Genomic DNA, 17755 nt, shown 5'->3' with positions numbered 1-17755 from the left:
AGTCTACTCAAAAATGAACAGTAAAGCAATCCAAAGACAGAACTTATCCAAGAAGAAATCCAAGCGAAATCAAATAAACTGTGGGAAAGAAGTTGTGAAGATGGAGAGACAGCCTATATGTGCTCCAAAGGCCAGAACCAGAGGGTCAGGTCTGGCCATCACCAGTGAAGGCACAGAAAATAAATCCTCCAGAAGCACCACCCAAAGCACACAAAAATAAGCCAGGTAGCAGGTACAAGTCTGATTAGGCTCCCAGAAAAGTGCAAGAAGCAACATGCCTAACATTTGTAGAAGACACTAGAAAACCACTCTAGAGACTTGCCCTGCAGTCCCACAGCCATGGTCCCACCTGCAAGAATCTAGTGGTTTCTCTCCAACTCATCTGCTTCCTCTTAGGCAGTTAAAGGGCAGCCCCCGAGGCTTCTCTCTTTCCTTACACCTTACAGAAGCATTTTCTGACATTTTAAAGTACCACTAACATTTAACTCAGCATCCCAGAAACAGTGTGTTTTTAAAATTTCAGCCTCCCTGGAAACTTTGCATCAAGTCAATTACACACTAACTGTGGTTCCAAATCTTATAGCCTGGAGTCTCAGCAGAGAGGTGTATCTGTAGCTATGATTAACATAGTGGCCATCAGCTGACATGATTTTCTGGTGTAGACACTTGGCGCTAAGGATTGCCAGGAACCTCAACATCTTCTGTCACCTACCACCAAAGAGGTGTAGCGTGGACACACTGTGAAAAAATTTTGGCCTCTTGTTTAAACGGAATGTTCTGAGTTTCCAGAATTTTATCAATGATAAGCACTGCACAAAGAATAACCCTGCAAGATCAGGAGTTATGTTTGACAGATACCAAGTACCTCCCAGATGTTACTGACAGCATTTAAGAACTGTACTTCTGAAATAACTTTGTTATGTCTTTTCCTAGTCTAAATAACAAAGAGTTAACTAAATTACACTCGGCATTACAAGTCTTGGAATTGCTTCTCATTACTTCTAGAAATTTCCTGTGTTGCTGATAACAGAAGGTGTTGGCAGCTCAGATGCACCTGAAAAAACCCTCCCACTGACTCTGTAAAAGACTCTCTGAGGACCAAAATAGCTTCCACCAGCTTTTAACTCTGCTGAATCACATGTGGAATTCAGGGTTCTGCCAGACGCTGCATGTGAAACGGGGTTTGTTTTTCCTGCACACAGCTCAAGGATAAATAGTAAGAAAATACAGTTATTCAGAAAAGCTTTAATGCTGCATGTTATAGCAGGTGATTCTGGGGGTGCATCTGTGCATCACTGCAAAATGTTTGCCCCACTCAAGTCAGCTTACTGCTGACATCTGAAAGCAGCAGAAATATTAATCCTGATCCCTCCTCATTTGGGCAATGTGTTTCCCTGAGGGATCTGAGTATGGGCTCTGATTCTTCCCCATGCAGCTGAAGGCGTGGGATGTCTAGGCCATGCACGTCTTTTCCCACTTCAACTCAATTAATTTCAAATGAGTGACATTTGTGTGGCTTCTCTGAATATCCAAACATCGCTATTTCCGCAGCCACTGCTGAATTATGCTTGGCATGACCTACATTTCTAGGTATTAAAAAGAGAAGCCCAAGTAACCACAAATAGTGTCCATCATTCCTCCCATCCTGAGAAATCAAGGTGTCTGTCTAACCTGGACACATTTACAGTCAATGCTTTGAGACAGAATATAGAACCCACACAGCTCTCCATGCTCATGGTTTTCTGTGTGTATCCAGAGGAATGAGTAATATTCTCACACACTGCTCATCAGTGCTGCAAAGGAGGTCACCTCAAAGGAGTCAGAGAGCTGAAAAGCGCATGTGCGTACAGATTCAGGCACAGGCTCTATTTTTGGAACCCAAACTGCAGGATGAACCAGAGGAAGATAAGATCTAAGCAGTGACAAGATGTAATTCAGCCTATAAAGCAAGGGCACAGTGACAATTGTGTCACTGTATGCACGAGGTCCAGATTTTGAGGTTGTACTGATGTGTAATGGAGGAGCTTCAATTAGAAAACATGGGTGTGCGTGCTGCTATAGCTCAGGTCCCCTCCCTAGAACGATGGCTGCTCCTCATTTACAGGCATAAGAGCAGCTCTGGCACTAAATACACTTGGCAGCTGTACCCTGGAGTCTACCGAACAGGTCCTACTGGACAACGGGGCTGTGATCATCACTTGAGTCTCTGCAGCAGTATGTACCATCAGTTTTGCTGCAAGATAGAAGGTTTCAGTACAACTTGCCAACCATGCAAGGGGGCTGCTACCCTTCACCAGTCTAAAATACACATCTGGAAGACGTGCATCCCTTGTGTTATCTAACATGGAACATCTGAAAATAATAGAAATATGAATTCTGATCTTTCATTCTTCTTGTAGGACATGTTTGGGAGGCAGAGGGGTGAAGGTGCAGCGAGGAGGAAAGGAATCTTCAATTCAAGGGAGAGCATTTGTCTACCTTGTGGGCAACAGAAGAAAAATATGATTTGATGCCTTCAGTCATGTATCAGAAAATATGTGGGAACCAAAGTGGCAGAAGTTACAAGACAGGAATTTACAACTGTTCCTGAATCCCCTGCATTCAAGCAGCTTCTCTGAATTCAGGATCTGCTATAGCTTTATGACCTGCAGCAGTTACACAACTTGCTGCAAAGCCAGAAAGATGAGTCAGGATTGTGATTTCTGCTAAGAGAGATCTTTCCTGTGCTCTGTCAGCTCCAGGAGCAGCAAAGGAGATATTTACTACAAGTGCCACACAAAATCCAATACAATCCACGGCTGGAGGCAAGCTCATCTTGGGAAAATTTTAACAAATATCAGCTTTCCAGGCATGATCCCAGTTCCCTGAGCAGGCCCAAGGAGAATGCAGCAGGCAGCAAGGAAGTCTGGACTCTAGGGAGTCTGCACATTTAAAAAAGAATCCCAAATAGTCAAGAACAAGCCAAGAGGAGCAGCACAGTCTGACAGCTGCCATTCCCCACTGCTTCACCACACTAAACAACCTCACAGCTTTTAAGCTTTATCATTTATTATCATTTGGAAGCTAAATAACCAATACCAAGCGAAGTCACCATCCAGGCAGGGCCAGCAGAGCTGCCGTCTCCATCCCAGTGGATTCTGGAGGGAAAACCCACATTGCTGAACCAGCTAGGACAGGGAGCACCAGGAGATACACCACTCAGGAAAATCACCGTTAACTTCAGCCCAGAAATGCACATCAAGTTTTCAGGGTGCAACTCCTGCAATTTCTCCAGCCCCCTGTGACTGCAGAACAGCAGCACTGCTCAGCAGGTGAGAGCCCAAAGGTGCTTTACACAACTGAAGCTGAAAACTGGAGTTCGTGGATGCTAAGATGGATGTTAGTTAGTTAAGCTACAACCCACATCAGGGCTTTCAACACAGTTTCCCCCGTCATTTAAACAGAGGTCTCCTAATTTCCTCTGAAAATGAAACAGGGAAATTCTGGCAAAAGGATTTCAGCCTGGAAAACTTAATGTTGAAATGCATGTTCAGAACATGCATTTTTGACAGTTTCAAATCCAGCCTGATAAATGAAGTGTTCTGCCCAACTCTAAATATGCACATGAGCCAGGATTTGGTAGGCAAGGGAAAAAAAAAGGAGGATCAAGTCTTGTCAGCACTATGCTACAACAGCACTGGATACTTTACTACTGCAAGTCTACAGTCCAGTGTGGCTCTCACCCAAAGCATCACGCAGGAGGATTTTTTGTCCTAAGCATACAGAAGGAAAACAAAAATGTCATAACATTAGGATGAAAGTTAGATATGAGTAAGCTCTTACTGCTTAATATGAACATTTTCCTAAAGCTATGCTTTTCAGGAATCCACAATGCTATGGCAATAGGAAAAGATTTGATTTCATTAACATCATTATGATTTGATTTTTACATTGCACTGATTGAGCCCAAATGATTGCAAAAAAATACATATCTGTGGTCCATAAGTACGGATATTAACAGAGTGAGTTTTATTTCAAAAGAATATGAAGTGAAGGGAAGAGATTCCATTAAGGTTTCCAACAGAGGCTCTGCTGTCAGAAACCAAAGCAGGACCAGAAGTGCTGTTATCAACATCTGTTCATAGTACATCCCGTCCCCTTCGCCAAAAAAACAAGTCTCTAGCTGAGAAGATGACTCTGCTCAGAGAAGCTATTCACAGAAATAAGTGCTGGAACCACATGATTCCCAAATTAAATGTCTCTCTATTCATACCAAAGCTGCAAGGCAGCGAGAACACAGATGTTCTGCTCAGATTCCAGCCCTCCGCTTGTTATCCCACAATCTGAAAGCCGAACTAATCAGACTGACTTCAGCAGTAACTCTGGCCTAAGCAAGGCTTTGTCTGCCCTGTGAAAACTGGGCCTTAAAACACTAAAAAGATAAAGTGCCCAGGATTTTCATTTAAAGCTCCTGACTCAAGTTTATCCTGAAGGCTCCATCAGGTATCCGAACTAGAGGTCCTACTGCTAATTGTCTTTCTTTTTTCCCTATTTTGAATACAGTTCAGCTGACATGAAAAATGACATTTCTCCTTTTTTACTCCCTATTGTAGTTTCAGTTTTTGGTGTAACACAAGTGTTAAGTCGCACTGGTGGTGCCTCTGAGATGCCACTCTGCTGAGGAACACCTGAGAGCACGGATTCCAGCCAAGGCAGCAGGAAAGGCAGCACCAGACAAACCATCAAAGCTTGAGTTTTGATGACTGTGGTCAACAAATCTGACAGACACCAAACAAGCAGCATCACTCACAGAGCAGCATCACTCAAGAGCTGCTCACCTGTGCAGTTGCTTTCCTGACCATATTCACACACTAAACCAGGAGCCTGGCTGGTACTAAATGCCTCTTAGAAGCCAAACAGCATCTGCATTCGGGGCTACAGAATGAGTTGTGATTTACATCTCAACCCCAACCCCTTCCAGGAACAGATCCCACTGCATCCTGTTTGCACTGCATCCAGACTGTGTCTTCACAGATGTTTTGGGGTTTGGTTTTGCTCTTTATAAAACAAAAGACAAAAACTCTGACAAAAATTGAAAACTAATGAAAAATGTTTTTATTTATCATAAAACCTTCCTTGGCTAAGCATTTAGAAAATGTTTTGGAATGCACATATTGCATTTTTTGTCCTAGTGAATTTAAGTAATTGGTTCCTCTTCCATCCTTCCCCCCTGCAGATATTACCCACTGCAGCTACAGTTTTACCAATTTAACAATAGAATACCTTCACAAAGACAGCTCAACAAGAACTTTTATAACCAGAACAAAGAAATCAAAACCTGTCTAAACATTAAAGGGAACTATAAAGGAGAGAAGGTGAAGCTCAGAGAACTGGAATACACAGAGCAGCAGGCGCTTGATCTGTCATAAGCACGTGGAACAACTGCTTCTGAACACTGGGTTTGATCTGAAGTTCAGATTCCAGATAATGGGTTTTAGCATAGGGGACTCACCTCTCCTTTCCTTATTCTTTCAGGAAGTGGTATAATAAGTACAGATTTTTTTAAAAGCAGAAGCAAGCAGGTATTTCTGAATTCCATGTAAGTTTTTAATTAAAACTGAGAAAAAACAATGGATCTCCACTAGAAAGAAAGTTATAAATCTTACCTTTGTCCACTACATCCCAGACTTCAACTTTCACAATATCATCAGTGGCTGGAAGCACAACAGAACACAAAGGGTTAGAAGGTTTCAGTAAAACACCCAGCACTCAGAGAGCCCAATCCAAAGCCAACATGGAGGAATGTCAAAAGAAAAGCACATTATATGCAAGAAAAAAACCCAACCACAAGAAGGCAGTGACCTGTTGAAGGTGCAAGCTGTTCACCAAAACCATGCTGTCTAAAGAACTTCATAAACACTCTTAGTCACACAAGTGATGGCTGGATTTCCTTGCTGGTTCATGTCAGTTTTGAAGCATGTTGTAAGTACTCTGCATAGACTATTTTCATAACACACAGAGGTTTACAAAGCCTTTCAAAAAAGATAAAAATCTAATTTTGAGGATAAAGTCTGGTTTATAAACAAAGCATACAACTAGCAAAAGGAATATACACATTTAAGAAAGATCAATCACGGCATTTCCATGTAAACATGACAGCCAGCGCAGACAGTCCTGCAGCTACCGAAACCCATTCTCTCTGCACATTTTCAGGTATAGTTTGTGAAAAATAAGGTCTCACTTACAATTTTGCTTCCTAGAGCTGCAACATCAATAAATTATAACCAGCAACATCTATTTGAGCTGCTAAAATCTGAACAAGACATGCAGAATTCTAACTCCAGTGATTGCTGGTACACACAGGCAGCCAACTCACCTTCTGGTGGCCTGAAGGCTGAGTAGCTCTGGATCAATGTTTCCATGGAATCCAAATAAGCAGTATGATTTTCAGGAAGATGTCCCAAGAAACGGCTGCTTTTTGGAAATGTTACAGGCTTTGAAGCAAAAGCCTGTACTTAGAGCAGCTCTGAACATAAAGCTGAACTAGGAGGACAATGCCTCAGAGTATAAAATAGCATCATAGGATGGCATGAGAGTTTATCTAAGATAGTGTCATTATCAAACCAGGAAGCATTTTCTACACAGGACTCACTCTTGGCTTAATGAAATGTTTAAAAATATTGTACAGACATTATGAATAAAGGAAAACTTTGATCCTTTGCTTCTGGAGAAAGACCCTTTTTACATTTATGCATGAAGCAAAATCAGCCTCTGTTTTCTCACAGGAATTCCTGCCTAACTTCCTATGTGCCAGCTGGGCAGGAGGCACTGGATGAACAGGAGACTCCCCTGAGTCAGCCCCGGCAGTGCCTTGCAGGACTGAAAGCACATGGCGGTACACAGCACAAAAATTTCTGCTCAAACCATGACACCCCACTAATTAACTCAATCCCTATTTATTTCTACAGATAATCAAACCAGGTAGGCTAAAGTCCAACGTGTGAATCACTCACCTGGTGCCCAGGCAAGCCAGCTCCTCCCCCCAGGCACTGGCACTGCAGGACCTCTCCCTGTGCCCCTGTAGATGCTGGGACACAGATCAGCTTCTGGAGGCCTGCCCCTGATTCCTGCCCTGCAGTAGGCAAGGCAATCGCAGTGCCTTTCCACAATTAAGGCTTGCTGCAAAAGGGTAAGAGCTATTTGCATGGGCTCAGCAGGAGCCCAGGAGGCTGACTGTTCTTTCCAGAAGTGCCATGTGAAGCAGTACATCAGGACTAACAATTCAGAGAAGGGAGCCCTTAGGGTGACCGGGGGCCTAGCACTGGCACTTTGCTCCTGAGCTCTCCACCTCCTTCCCAGGAGCCAAACACGCCCCCAGTTAGGATGTGCTGGCCTGCTGAGTGATTCCCACGAAACTAACATCCTGCTGAGCAGCAGCAGTCCTGGCAGCTGGAGAGCTGAACCCCCTGACCCCACACACCTCCTTTAAACCCCTGAGGGCAAGGGCAGAATTTCTCAAAGAAAAACAACTGCACAAGACCCAGGAAACACATATTTCCACATTTTTCCTGCTAGCTCACAACCAGGAAATTCTTCCCTTTCAATACTAGTGCCATTCCTGATTATCCTGGTCATGCAAGAGGATAATTGCTTTAGTGCTGCTCCATTGGCTTTGGTGTGTGACTTATACCCAGCAGCATCTCACCCGAAGGAGCTCTGTGGCAGCAAAAAGAATGCCAATTTATCCTCTCAACTCCCTAACTTGGATTAGCACAAACCACGGATCAAAGCACTCCAAAGATCTGTCCTGAGCTGCTATTTGACCAGATACTCCCTGGCCAGTGGCACACTGAGCACTGCTTTCCAACAAAATGATAGAGGCATGAAAAGGCTCCAATTGCAAGAAAGCTCATTTAAAACTAAGAACACGTTGTAGGTGGGTTCATCACCAGGAACGCACAGGCCTTCAGACATTTTTCACCCTCATTCAATGACAGGATTCACTTCCTGTGCTCTGGATCACAGATCCTACAGTGCAAAGCCACTCTGTCAGCCCCCATTCCCATCCCTCAGGCCTTTGAAGGATCTGAGCACAACTGTTTGACAATTTTTATTTCAGACTCCCTTTCTCAGGCTGCCAAACAGAGAAAAACTTGGTGACCAGTATAATTCAAAAAAGTGTTCCTTAGGGTCAGGAATGGTAACTCCTTACTTAAGACACAAAAATTACAAATAACCATTAAAATTGGCACAGAAAAGCAACTTTGTTCATTCTGAGTAAGAAGTAACTCAGATTCTGCTACCTTTATTAATTCCTACTGTATAAAATTTTGGGAGGTCCTATATTTTGCATCTAAAATGGAATTCTTCTAAGACCAGGCAATGTAAGAATCTTTCAATATTTGGCAATGATTTAATTAACCTCTGTAAATATTTGCCATCAACTACCTCATAATGTTTATTCAAGGTAGCCTGAGAGCATGAACATAGGAAAAACAAACTTTATTTTTCCTCTACAGATTAACATGGAAAACAGGGCCGGATTTAGACCTGAATCAAGTACTCTGAGGGCCCACATCAGAGTACTTAGATGGAAACTTCTCACAGCAGGAAACAGACTTCACAATGTCTTTTAAATGGGGGTTACTTTTTGAAATGGATCTTAAGAAAGTCAATGGAAAATGTCCTAAATTATTGGAAATTATTACTAAGACAATAGTACAGTGTTTTATAAAGTGTAAAAGAAACAGTGTGTTTTACAATGTGTAAAAGAAACACAAATGAAAGGCACAGTTTCAGGTACAGCTTTGCAAGTAGTTTTACAAGGTCAGCAACACTAAACCTTGAGAAAAGTCCATCAGCATCTGTACACACTGCTGTCAGCTCTGGCTGGGGAGCTTTACAGAAACACAGCACACCAAGGTTAGAAGTGGGCCCTAGAAATCACTTATACACCTGTGAGTCTCAGCACACAGCAAAGCCAGACTCAGGTGCAGGTTTCTCCCCCAGGATTGCATCAGTGTTGAAAAAGCAGTGTCTGAGCCCTGGCTTAGGGAAAGAAATGCAGACACAGGTGAGATGACTGGATCTTCCTCCAAACACCTTTTTGCATGTACACATTTTGTACTTGTTCATGGATACAGTTAGATATGAATAAGCCTCCTAAAATAAATGCCAGACTCCCAGACTGCACCCAACACAAGTGTTGTGTTACCTGTACCTATCAGAGAAGAAACCCAACTCTGATGCTTTAACGTGTGATACCGCAGAAAGCCACAATTAGTGCATTCTTTACACTTGGGTATCCTGGAAACAGGAATTTTATTTCTTACTGTAAGTCTGTTTAGGCTGAAGCATTCAAATTTGATTTTTGAGATAGTTTCCACCATCCAACTTGTAAGCTCTGCGTTCATTCCTCAGTAACTGATGTGCTCACATCCTGAGAGGAAGGAAGAGGAGTGAGGGGAAGCATGCCACAGCATACATACACCATACAAGAGGTTTGGCTGCAGATGAGAAACACCTCTGTGTGACCACAGAGTATCAGCTGGGGAACACATCCTGTGGCTTTGTGAGCATTATCACGAGACTTGGGCATCATGGATCACCTGATAATTCAAATTTGGTGGTGAATAAGACACAGCACTCAATTTGGTGCTCACCTGACTGCACAAGGTGTTCTCCCAGCTGGGAGGGGTGGGGCAGTAGCTGACTGAACAGAAGATCAGAGTGAGGCAGATGGACAATGTCTGATAATGATGATAACGACAAACAACTGCTGACCCTTTCTGTCCAGCATACTCAGTCTTACAGAGCACTTTCATACTGAATGAGGAGTTCATCCCACATGGCTGTGGCATTCTTGATCGGCAACCTGAAAGCTGGACTTAATGCACCATTGAATCACAACCTTACACAACTTCAGTGCCTGCAGCGTCTTTTCCAGGTGGGATGTAGGGCTTTCACAGCCACTTGCAACTAGTAAAATAAAAATTAAAACCACACTGCAGCAAGAACTTAAAAAAGGCACTGGAACTTCTGTGCTTCAGTAAGCCAGCTTAGAGCTAACAGTACTACAATAATTTTTTAAATCCTCCCCAGTCACCAGAATCTCTTTATATTTTCATCAGTGAAATCCAGTTTGCCCCATGTATCCACTTCTAGGCAACACAGTAACACCCAAAGCACAGTGGGCCTCAGCGACAGATTTATACAACCTCTCCTCATTAACACGCATATTACAAATTTTTCAAATACTTTGGACCACCTATTAAACACTTCCCTTGAATTGTGGCTTCCACAGACATATTCTTTAGCACTTATAACACAGAGCGTCTGACAAAATTAAAAACATGACTGAGAAACTATGAATAATCAATTAAAAAGCCTGAAGAGAGACCATTTTGTTTCCCAAGCAGACAGAGAAGAAAAAAGCAAATGAGGCTGCAGTGGAATTTCCTCCCCCAAGGCACTGTCCCATGACTGTCACTCCTTCCACCCGCTTCCATCTTACTTTTGTAATTCCAGTGGATGCTGGTGACTTGGATCTCCTGAGTTGGAATATATTCCTCAATAAATTTCTTTCCCTGCAGTCGGTGCCAGAGTGTGGTTTTTCCAGTGTTCCTGTCCCCCCGGATGACAATTTTCACTGGAGAAAAGAGCAAGCAGACAAATTAAGTGATTAAACACAACTTGAGGAATGTTGTGAAAAGCATGCTAACTTTTTGCTGGCATTATTCAAATGTAATTAGTTCTCCCATACTACACAGGCACTATGACATTCATTAAAAAACATGAGCCGCTGTCATTTAAATAATTTTTTAGTCAGTAACTCATACCAGCTCAGCAGAACAAACCAACAGCAAGCTTGAATCTTCAGAATCTGCACAACTCCAGCCAGGTGAGCCTCTGTTCTTTGATGGACACCCTTGACCGCTTAAGCAAAAGAGCATCAGTTGGGTTCAGGCTTTAAAAGAAGCAAAGGGCTGAGCCATGGCTGGACCAAGAATTCCTCTAGGAAAGGCAGAGAGGAGCAGTGACACAGCCAGCTTGGAACACCACACCAACCATGGATTAACACAAGAATACCAGGTGGCTTTTCCAAAACTTGTTTATCAAGGAAAAAAGAAAGATCATTTCCCTTTCTCCTTAAACACTTCTCATGCCTTGAGAGAATAGAATCACAGAATGATTTAGGTTTAGAATGATTTGGAAAGGACCTTTAAGATCAACTATTCCAACATTCCCTCAGCACTACCAAGGCCACCAGTAAACCATGTCCCCAAGTGCCACATCCACATGATTTTTAAATCCCTCCAGGGATGGAGACTAAACACCTGCCCTGAGCAGCCTGTGCCAGGGCTGGACAGCCCTTTCTGCGAACAAATTTTCCCTAATAGCCAACCTAAACCACCCCATGCACAACTTTAGGTTGCTTCCCCTTCTGTTACTTGGTACAGGAGGCAGATGCTCACCTGGCTACAACCTCCTGTCACCAGGCCCTTGTGTTGGTTGCTTCAGTTTAGGCAGAAACTCTTTCAAACTCTTTCCAAGGAAAGCAAGTGTTTAAAATATCAAAAATTGTAGCAATTAATATAATAAACCTTCCAGAGTCAATTCAAACATTATCTTGCTCTTTCTGAAAACACTACCTTGTATTTTCTAAATTTTCTGCTACATTGTGGACATTTTTTTTTCCAATGCCATCTTTGTTTTTATTGGCAACTACATGGCTACTGGAAAACATAAGCTGAATTTCTATTCAGCTGAATAAAACTGAATTTTATTCTTGTGTTTTGATTTGGACCTATGATCCCCAGGAAAATGGGTCACCTCAGACGCATCTAATGACAGTCAGGTAATTAGCGTTAGGTTGATCATAATCATTTGGGCAAGGAGATCTGAGACAGAAGGCTGCCTTCTGCTGCAGTTCAGGAGCTGCTGCAGTTCGTTTCAGAGAAGAACTGAAGAGGTCAACTTGAAGATAAAGCACACAAAGTCTGTGGATTAATTCTGCCTATTGCTACAGTTTCATTGTGCTTTTTTTGTAGTACACAGAGGTTCATTCTTTTTCAGAGCTGTTTATTCTTTTTCAAAATTACTTACCACACCAGGAGAATAAAGGCAAAAATGAACACAGTATTTATAGGCTGACTTCACTTAAAGGTCCCACAACATCTCTGCAGACACAACAAACCAGTTCCTGCATTTCTGGTCACCTTGTGTGTGGTTGTTTCCTACTCACAGATGGGAAAAATAATCATCCCTTTGATTTTTTGGAATCATGAAGCCAGTCCATGGCATAGGCAGAATGAGACTCCATTTGTCCCCTTTCAAATCCAAACCTTCCCAAGAGCTCTCACTGCCTGCCCTAAAACATTCAAATTCATATCCCTGCCCTGCCCGGGAATGCAGCATGAGATACTAAAACGGTGAGTTTTAAGGGACAAAGATACCCTTCTTTAAATAGTCAGGCTGCTCTCAAAGTGCACTTTCAGGATCACTACTAGATACTGAGGTTGTGAGCTCTCCCCAGAAGAGACAGCCTTACTTCATGCCAACACCACTTTTTATGCACTTAAACAGGGAGCAGCATCAAGACACTGAACTGGCTGAGAAATAACCTTGAAATTATCCACTTTCAGTTCTCTTCTCTAGCTCCACTGTCCAGCTGAATGAACAGTGTGAGCAGCACATGGAAGGCACAGTTGGAGTGCAAGGGAGTCTGCCCCAGCCCTAATCAGCTCACATTCAGATCAGTGCCAGGTGCTTGTGGCACCACACACTCGGTCTGAGCAGGTCCAAGCACTCTCCATTAGACTCTCTCTTCTCTTACATAGTGTACAAGTTCTCACTGACTCTTTTCTTGAAGAAAGATAAAGTTTTTGAAAACAGAACAGGAAGAAGGCAGGTGACACAAATTGCTTTTAGCAAAGCAAAGTCTGTATTTTATTTGAGACTTTGGCTGGGGCAGGTGTGCTCAGTGACAGGCACCTGCAAGGCAGGAAGGCCTGAGTGAGCTTCCAAGCACAGTCAGGCTGGTGCATCATAGGCCTGGGCTGTGGCTGAATGTGGAAAGTGGAACAATAACTATAAGCAAGGTTAATTCTATCAAGTAAAACTGTTGCCTTATTTTGATTTGAAGTTAAATCAGTACTGACTGCAAACAGCCAGAGGTTTGCAGCAAAGACAGAAGAATTATCTGTGGGGAGAAGGGCAGGGAGGGGGAATACATCAAGAGGCATGGAAAAAGTTAAATCACTTTATTCATATTGTCATTGCATCAGGAAAACCAGAGGGATTTCCATTCTCCAGATGGGGAGATGGAAGCAGAGCAGTGACGATACAGGCCAGAGAACATGTCTGAGACCAACTCAGAACTAGAAATCAGGAATTCCCGCTTTGCCCACATTCCTCCAGGACTCTGCAGCAAAGATCCCAAAACTAATCACCCCAGGGAGCAGGTCATAACCTTACCCTCATTAAGGTCTTTGGGATTTCAACTGAAATGCTTTGAGCTTGTTCCGCTGCTCTGCAGAACCCCCCCAAGCACACTTCCCATAGGCACAGGCCAGCAGCAGATAAAGCAGGGCTGGTACGTGCTGCACAAACACCTGTGTCAGACACACGAGAAAACAAGAGAAGGTGGGAAGTGGCAGGTAGAGGAGAAGCCTTCCTTTTGGGAGTTGCACTGAATGAAAATACTTAACAATGAGTCTGGGAACTACAACTCCCAAGTAACACAAAAGAAGTAAGGACTATAATGCTTACTAAAAGGGTACATGGTATTAATTAAGCTTTGTCTTTTAAGGAATATGTTAGGCAGAAAAAATTAATAAGGAGAGGGAGTGGGGGGGAATTCTTGGAGCTAATTCCTTTGGTATCCCAGCACTGGTGACACCCTGTGCTCCAAGCACACACACAGCAGTGGGGGTTTGTCAAGTGACACACTGGATGCAGTGTGTAAAGCCCAGAAGCAAAGGTTCCATGTCTGGGGAATAGAATGGATTAGCATTTGGCACCTCCACGCCTTTTGTTCCTGTCTCTGATCAGCAAATCCCAGGATCATTGTTTGCCCATCACTGCCTTACATAAATGGTCACATTTGAGCACCCCGGCGCTCAAAATTAAGTTCTGCAATTGCTCTTGTAATTTGTTGAAACAAGCAGTGCTGCCAAAGGCATAAGAGCCACTTCCTCTTAGTTGCTCTTGCCATGCTCTCTAACAGGGCCAGCACAGCCCTTGGAAGAGCCATGCAGCACACCGGATCCAGGGTATCTCACACAGGAAAACAAGAGCAAGTTTTCACAAAGACTGGTTCCCCAGCCCTGGAATCATGATCTCCTATAAAGATTCCAGCCATGACATTCATGGCAGAGACCCACGTCATTTTCAGCTCTGTGTTTTCTGAGAGCTCAGGGAACTCTGGTGTTAACTGGATGCAAGCCACAGCAGCGCCATGCAGATGGTACAGAGTGTGTTTGTGTGCTGGAATGCAGTATGGAAATGCTAATGTTTTACAATAGGATGTCCCAAGCAAAGGACATGAATCCTGCCAAAGGCTGGTACTGGTCCCTGCTCTCATAATTTCATTTCCCAGCCCACAATGCTCTTCCTTTTGAAAAGTTGACTGTGTAGGAGAGGGACCATCAAAACAAATCATTCAGGTTCAACTTAGTGCTCTGTTCTACCTAGGGTCTCTAACTATCAGTGCCATTAAAACACCTCACAGCCTTCACCATCACCTCAAACATGGGGCTATCTGTTAAAAAAACGTACCTGAGAGCTGCAGGGCTGGCACAGCAGGGGCTGCTCTGAGCCCAGGGTGGCACCTAGAGCCAGGTACAAGGCCTGTGTCCTAGCCTGCTTTATCAGTGAACGATCCAATGTATTCTCAGCATACTAAGTATATTTCTGGGAAGGAAATAGGCTTCATTTAGGATGTGTAGTGGTCTAATGCAGCAAAGAAACATTTCTGTAAAACAAATCACAGCACCCCTTGGTTTAGTTTTCAGGCAGTTTCAGCAAACAGAAGAGTTGTAAAGATCTTTGTGTGTTAACGGTGACTCCAAACCACATCCTACACTCCTCTGCTGAATGTCAGGAATTTGCCAAGAAAGGAGAATTGGCAATGCACAGGATTTGCAGTTCTGCCTTTCCTGAGCAATGGCCCTTGTGACGACATTCCTTCACAGCCCACCTTCAACTGAGACCACTTCACCATGCTGGAATGCTCCCCATCTCCCCAGTGCTATGGCTATGGGGGGTACCCGAAAGCCTTTTCGTAAGCCAGCCTGCATCTCCTCTAAATATTATATAACAGTGATGCTGGGAAGAGTTACTATGGAGATCGGAAAGCTTGCCTTAAGGCATTGACAGAAAGCTGCAGTTTTCAGCTATAAAGCAGTAACTAGAACACCTGGTAAGACATCCTGGTAAGACAGAGCACAAACCAGCAATCTTTCCTGAGGCTTTCACTAATGAGACAAAAAGCAGCGAAGCTACAGTTAGCATTTTTGGCTTTGCACAAACGGCAGGCAGGTGCCCATGCACAGGTCTGGCATGATGCAGTCACCATGGAGCAGAGCTGGTTCCATCCTGTGCCAGCGGGGTGCAGCTGATCCCTCCCATCTGCAGCACAAACCTCCCCTGTCTAAGAAGCCAGCTCCTGGCTCTTACATAATTCACAAGCTGGTATTAGCTACCTGATCTCTGGCACTCAGCTGTCCGTGCAGCACGCAGGTCTTCTGGGCTGTGGCCACATGAAGCCTCTGCACAAACCAACAGTCTGAGATCAGCAGATCTCCAGTAGGTGTTTAAGGATGCAGTGCTGTGTTCCAAGGCAGCACCTCCATCCTCACCCCATCTTTCACTGGAAACCTAGTCTCAACAATCACACTTCTACTTTTCACACTCAGAATTGCTTGCTAAGACACTAATTTTATAAATTAAACAGCACTGGCATATCTGCAGATGTGCTAGGGATAAAGGTACCAAATGCTCTCTCTAGTAAAGCAGAGCACTTTGAAACCTCAGTCCCAAAACACAGCCATAATATTAAACAAAGAAAAAAAACACCCCAAAACCCAAAGTGTAACTTCGCCATCACACTCTGTTTCAGACTGAGATCCGACAGCAGCTCTATTCCTCCAACACGTGTGTCTTCACAGAAATTATCCAGTGCCACATTCACAAATCAGTCTTTTTCCCACTTGCCAATCTCTCAGCCTTCTACAATCTGCCTTCCTTGCCTGCCTGGATCCACACAGATGAGCTGGAACTCACAGCACTCTCTGGAACCAGTTCTATTTTCATCAGGAATGACATAACTGCTGTCCCTATCTCACAATTGTTACTTAGGGAAGTATTTCACATACTTGCAGTGCCCACCTGAAACACTGTATTAGAAATCACCTTTACTGAGCTCCAAGGGAAAAATGCAGCTCTAAGCCTCAACACTGTGAGAAAAAGAATTCTGAAAGTGTTCCTCGATAAAAGAGCAACGGTATGAGTTGCAGAAAAGACAGTCAGGATGAAATGATGTACCAAGGGCGCACAGAGGTATTCACTGTTCACCTTTTACTAAAGCGTGGCAGGGCTGAACTTTTTAATAGACTCTTATCATACAACCACTACAGCTTAATTACAAGCACCATTATCCTGCGCTGCAGGAAAGATCACCCACGCACTCAGGGGAGTTACCCTCTTGATGCTCAAACTGACACAAACTGATGTACTAGGCACTCTCTCTTGGGCCACAGCCGGCAGGCAGCGCTCAGGGACGCTGCTGCACCGCGGGTCCCGAGTCCTGCACCGAAAGACGAAAGTTTTCCATCCCTCACTCCTCCAATGACCTCCAATATTTAATTCCAAACTTGGCTTTGAGCGAATACGGATAAAAGCACCAACCTGCGCAAAGAAAGCAAACGCACTCCCAGCCCCTCGGCGGTCCCCGGGCACCCCACGGGGCACCAGACCGGGCCGCCCGCCTCCCTCCCGGCTGGCCCAGCCTCCCCGGCCCAGCGCTCCGACTCACTGTTATACTGGACTCCCTTGGCGAACCTCCTCTGCAGCGCCTGGTTCATGGACTGCAGCCCCGCAGGGATGTTTTTGTCGCGGACCGCAGCCTGGTCCGAGCCCACCAGCTTCTTCAGGGCCGAGAACATCTTCGTGGTCCCACACCTGCACCTCGGGAACGGGCCGAGCGCGGGCTCAGGGGCCGGGCGGCCGCGGCGGAGGCACGGGGAGGCTCAGGGCTGCGGCGGGGCCGGCCCAGCCATGCGGGGCGGAGGAGTGCGGGTCCGGCCCGGCAGGAGGAAATTGCGCCAGGGGAGGGGAGGCACTATCGGGGCATGTCCCGGCGCGGGGCGGTGGAACCGGTGCCGGGGTCCGGCACGGGACGGTGGGGCCAGGCCGCTCAGTCCAACCGGGGGCTGGGGCCGGGGGCCGGGCGCGGGAAGCGGGGGCAGCGCGGGGCTCCCGCCGCCGCCATCTTGGCTCTTCCGCCTCACCGCGGAGGGCCGGTGCACGCTCGACGCGGGTACGGCGGCCGGCGGAGGACAGAAGGGCGCGGAGCGCGGTCGCCGCCGAGACCCCCGGGGAACCTCTCCCCGTGACCCCCTCGAAGGCCGAGTGCAGCTCAACACGCCCGAGACCCCCGCAGTGTGACCCACATAACCCCGGCTGTGCCCTCCTGGGATCCCCACCGTCCCCCAAGAATCTAGCAATCCCCTCTTGGCAGCTTCATAGCCCCTCCCCCCCCGTGACACCCATAATC

General features: G+C 45.1%; 1 protein-coding gene across 5 annotated transcripts in view; it reads right to left on the bottom strand.

Annotated features, from left to right (window-relative positions):
* The window catches only part of RABL6 (RAB, member RAS oncogene family like 6), a 52360-nt gene extending 34875 nt beyond the window's left edge, over positions 1-17485 (bottom strand). Inside the window, exons 1-4 of one of the 5 annotated variants that reach the window (XM_059865488.1) lie at positions 17015-17155; positions 14758-14892; positions 10493-10627; positions 5646-5693 (exon numbers count right to left, since the gene is read on the bottom strand). Coding sequence is in view for 3 of the 5 variants with exons in the window: in XM_059865486.1 (XP_059721469.1) it covers positions 5646-5693; positions 10493-10627; positions 17015-17144 (313 nt within the window). In the remaining 2 variants the exon portion in view is untranslated. Of the gene's footprint in view, positions 1-5645; positions 5694-10492; positions 10628-13455; positions 13593-14757; positions 14893-17014 lie in introns of those variants that run through there. The other 4 variants (XM_059865486.1, XM_059865485.1, XM_059865487.1 and 1 more) reach the window with 4 other exon arrangements.
* Positions 17486-17755: the final 270 nt, after the last annotated feature.

Source organism: Haemorhous mexicanus, chromosome 21 (assembly GCF_027477595.1).
Source record: "Haemorhous mexicanus isolate bHaeMex1 chromosome 21, bHaeMex1.pri, whole genome shotgun sequence".
Classification (NCBI taxonomy): domain Eukaryota; kingdom Metazoa; phylum Chordata; class Aves; order Passeriformes; family Fringillidae; genus Haemorhous; species Haemorhous mexicanus.
This window is presented reverse-complemented; position numbering and strand designations above follow the sequence as displayed.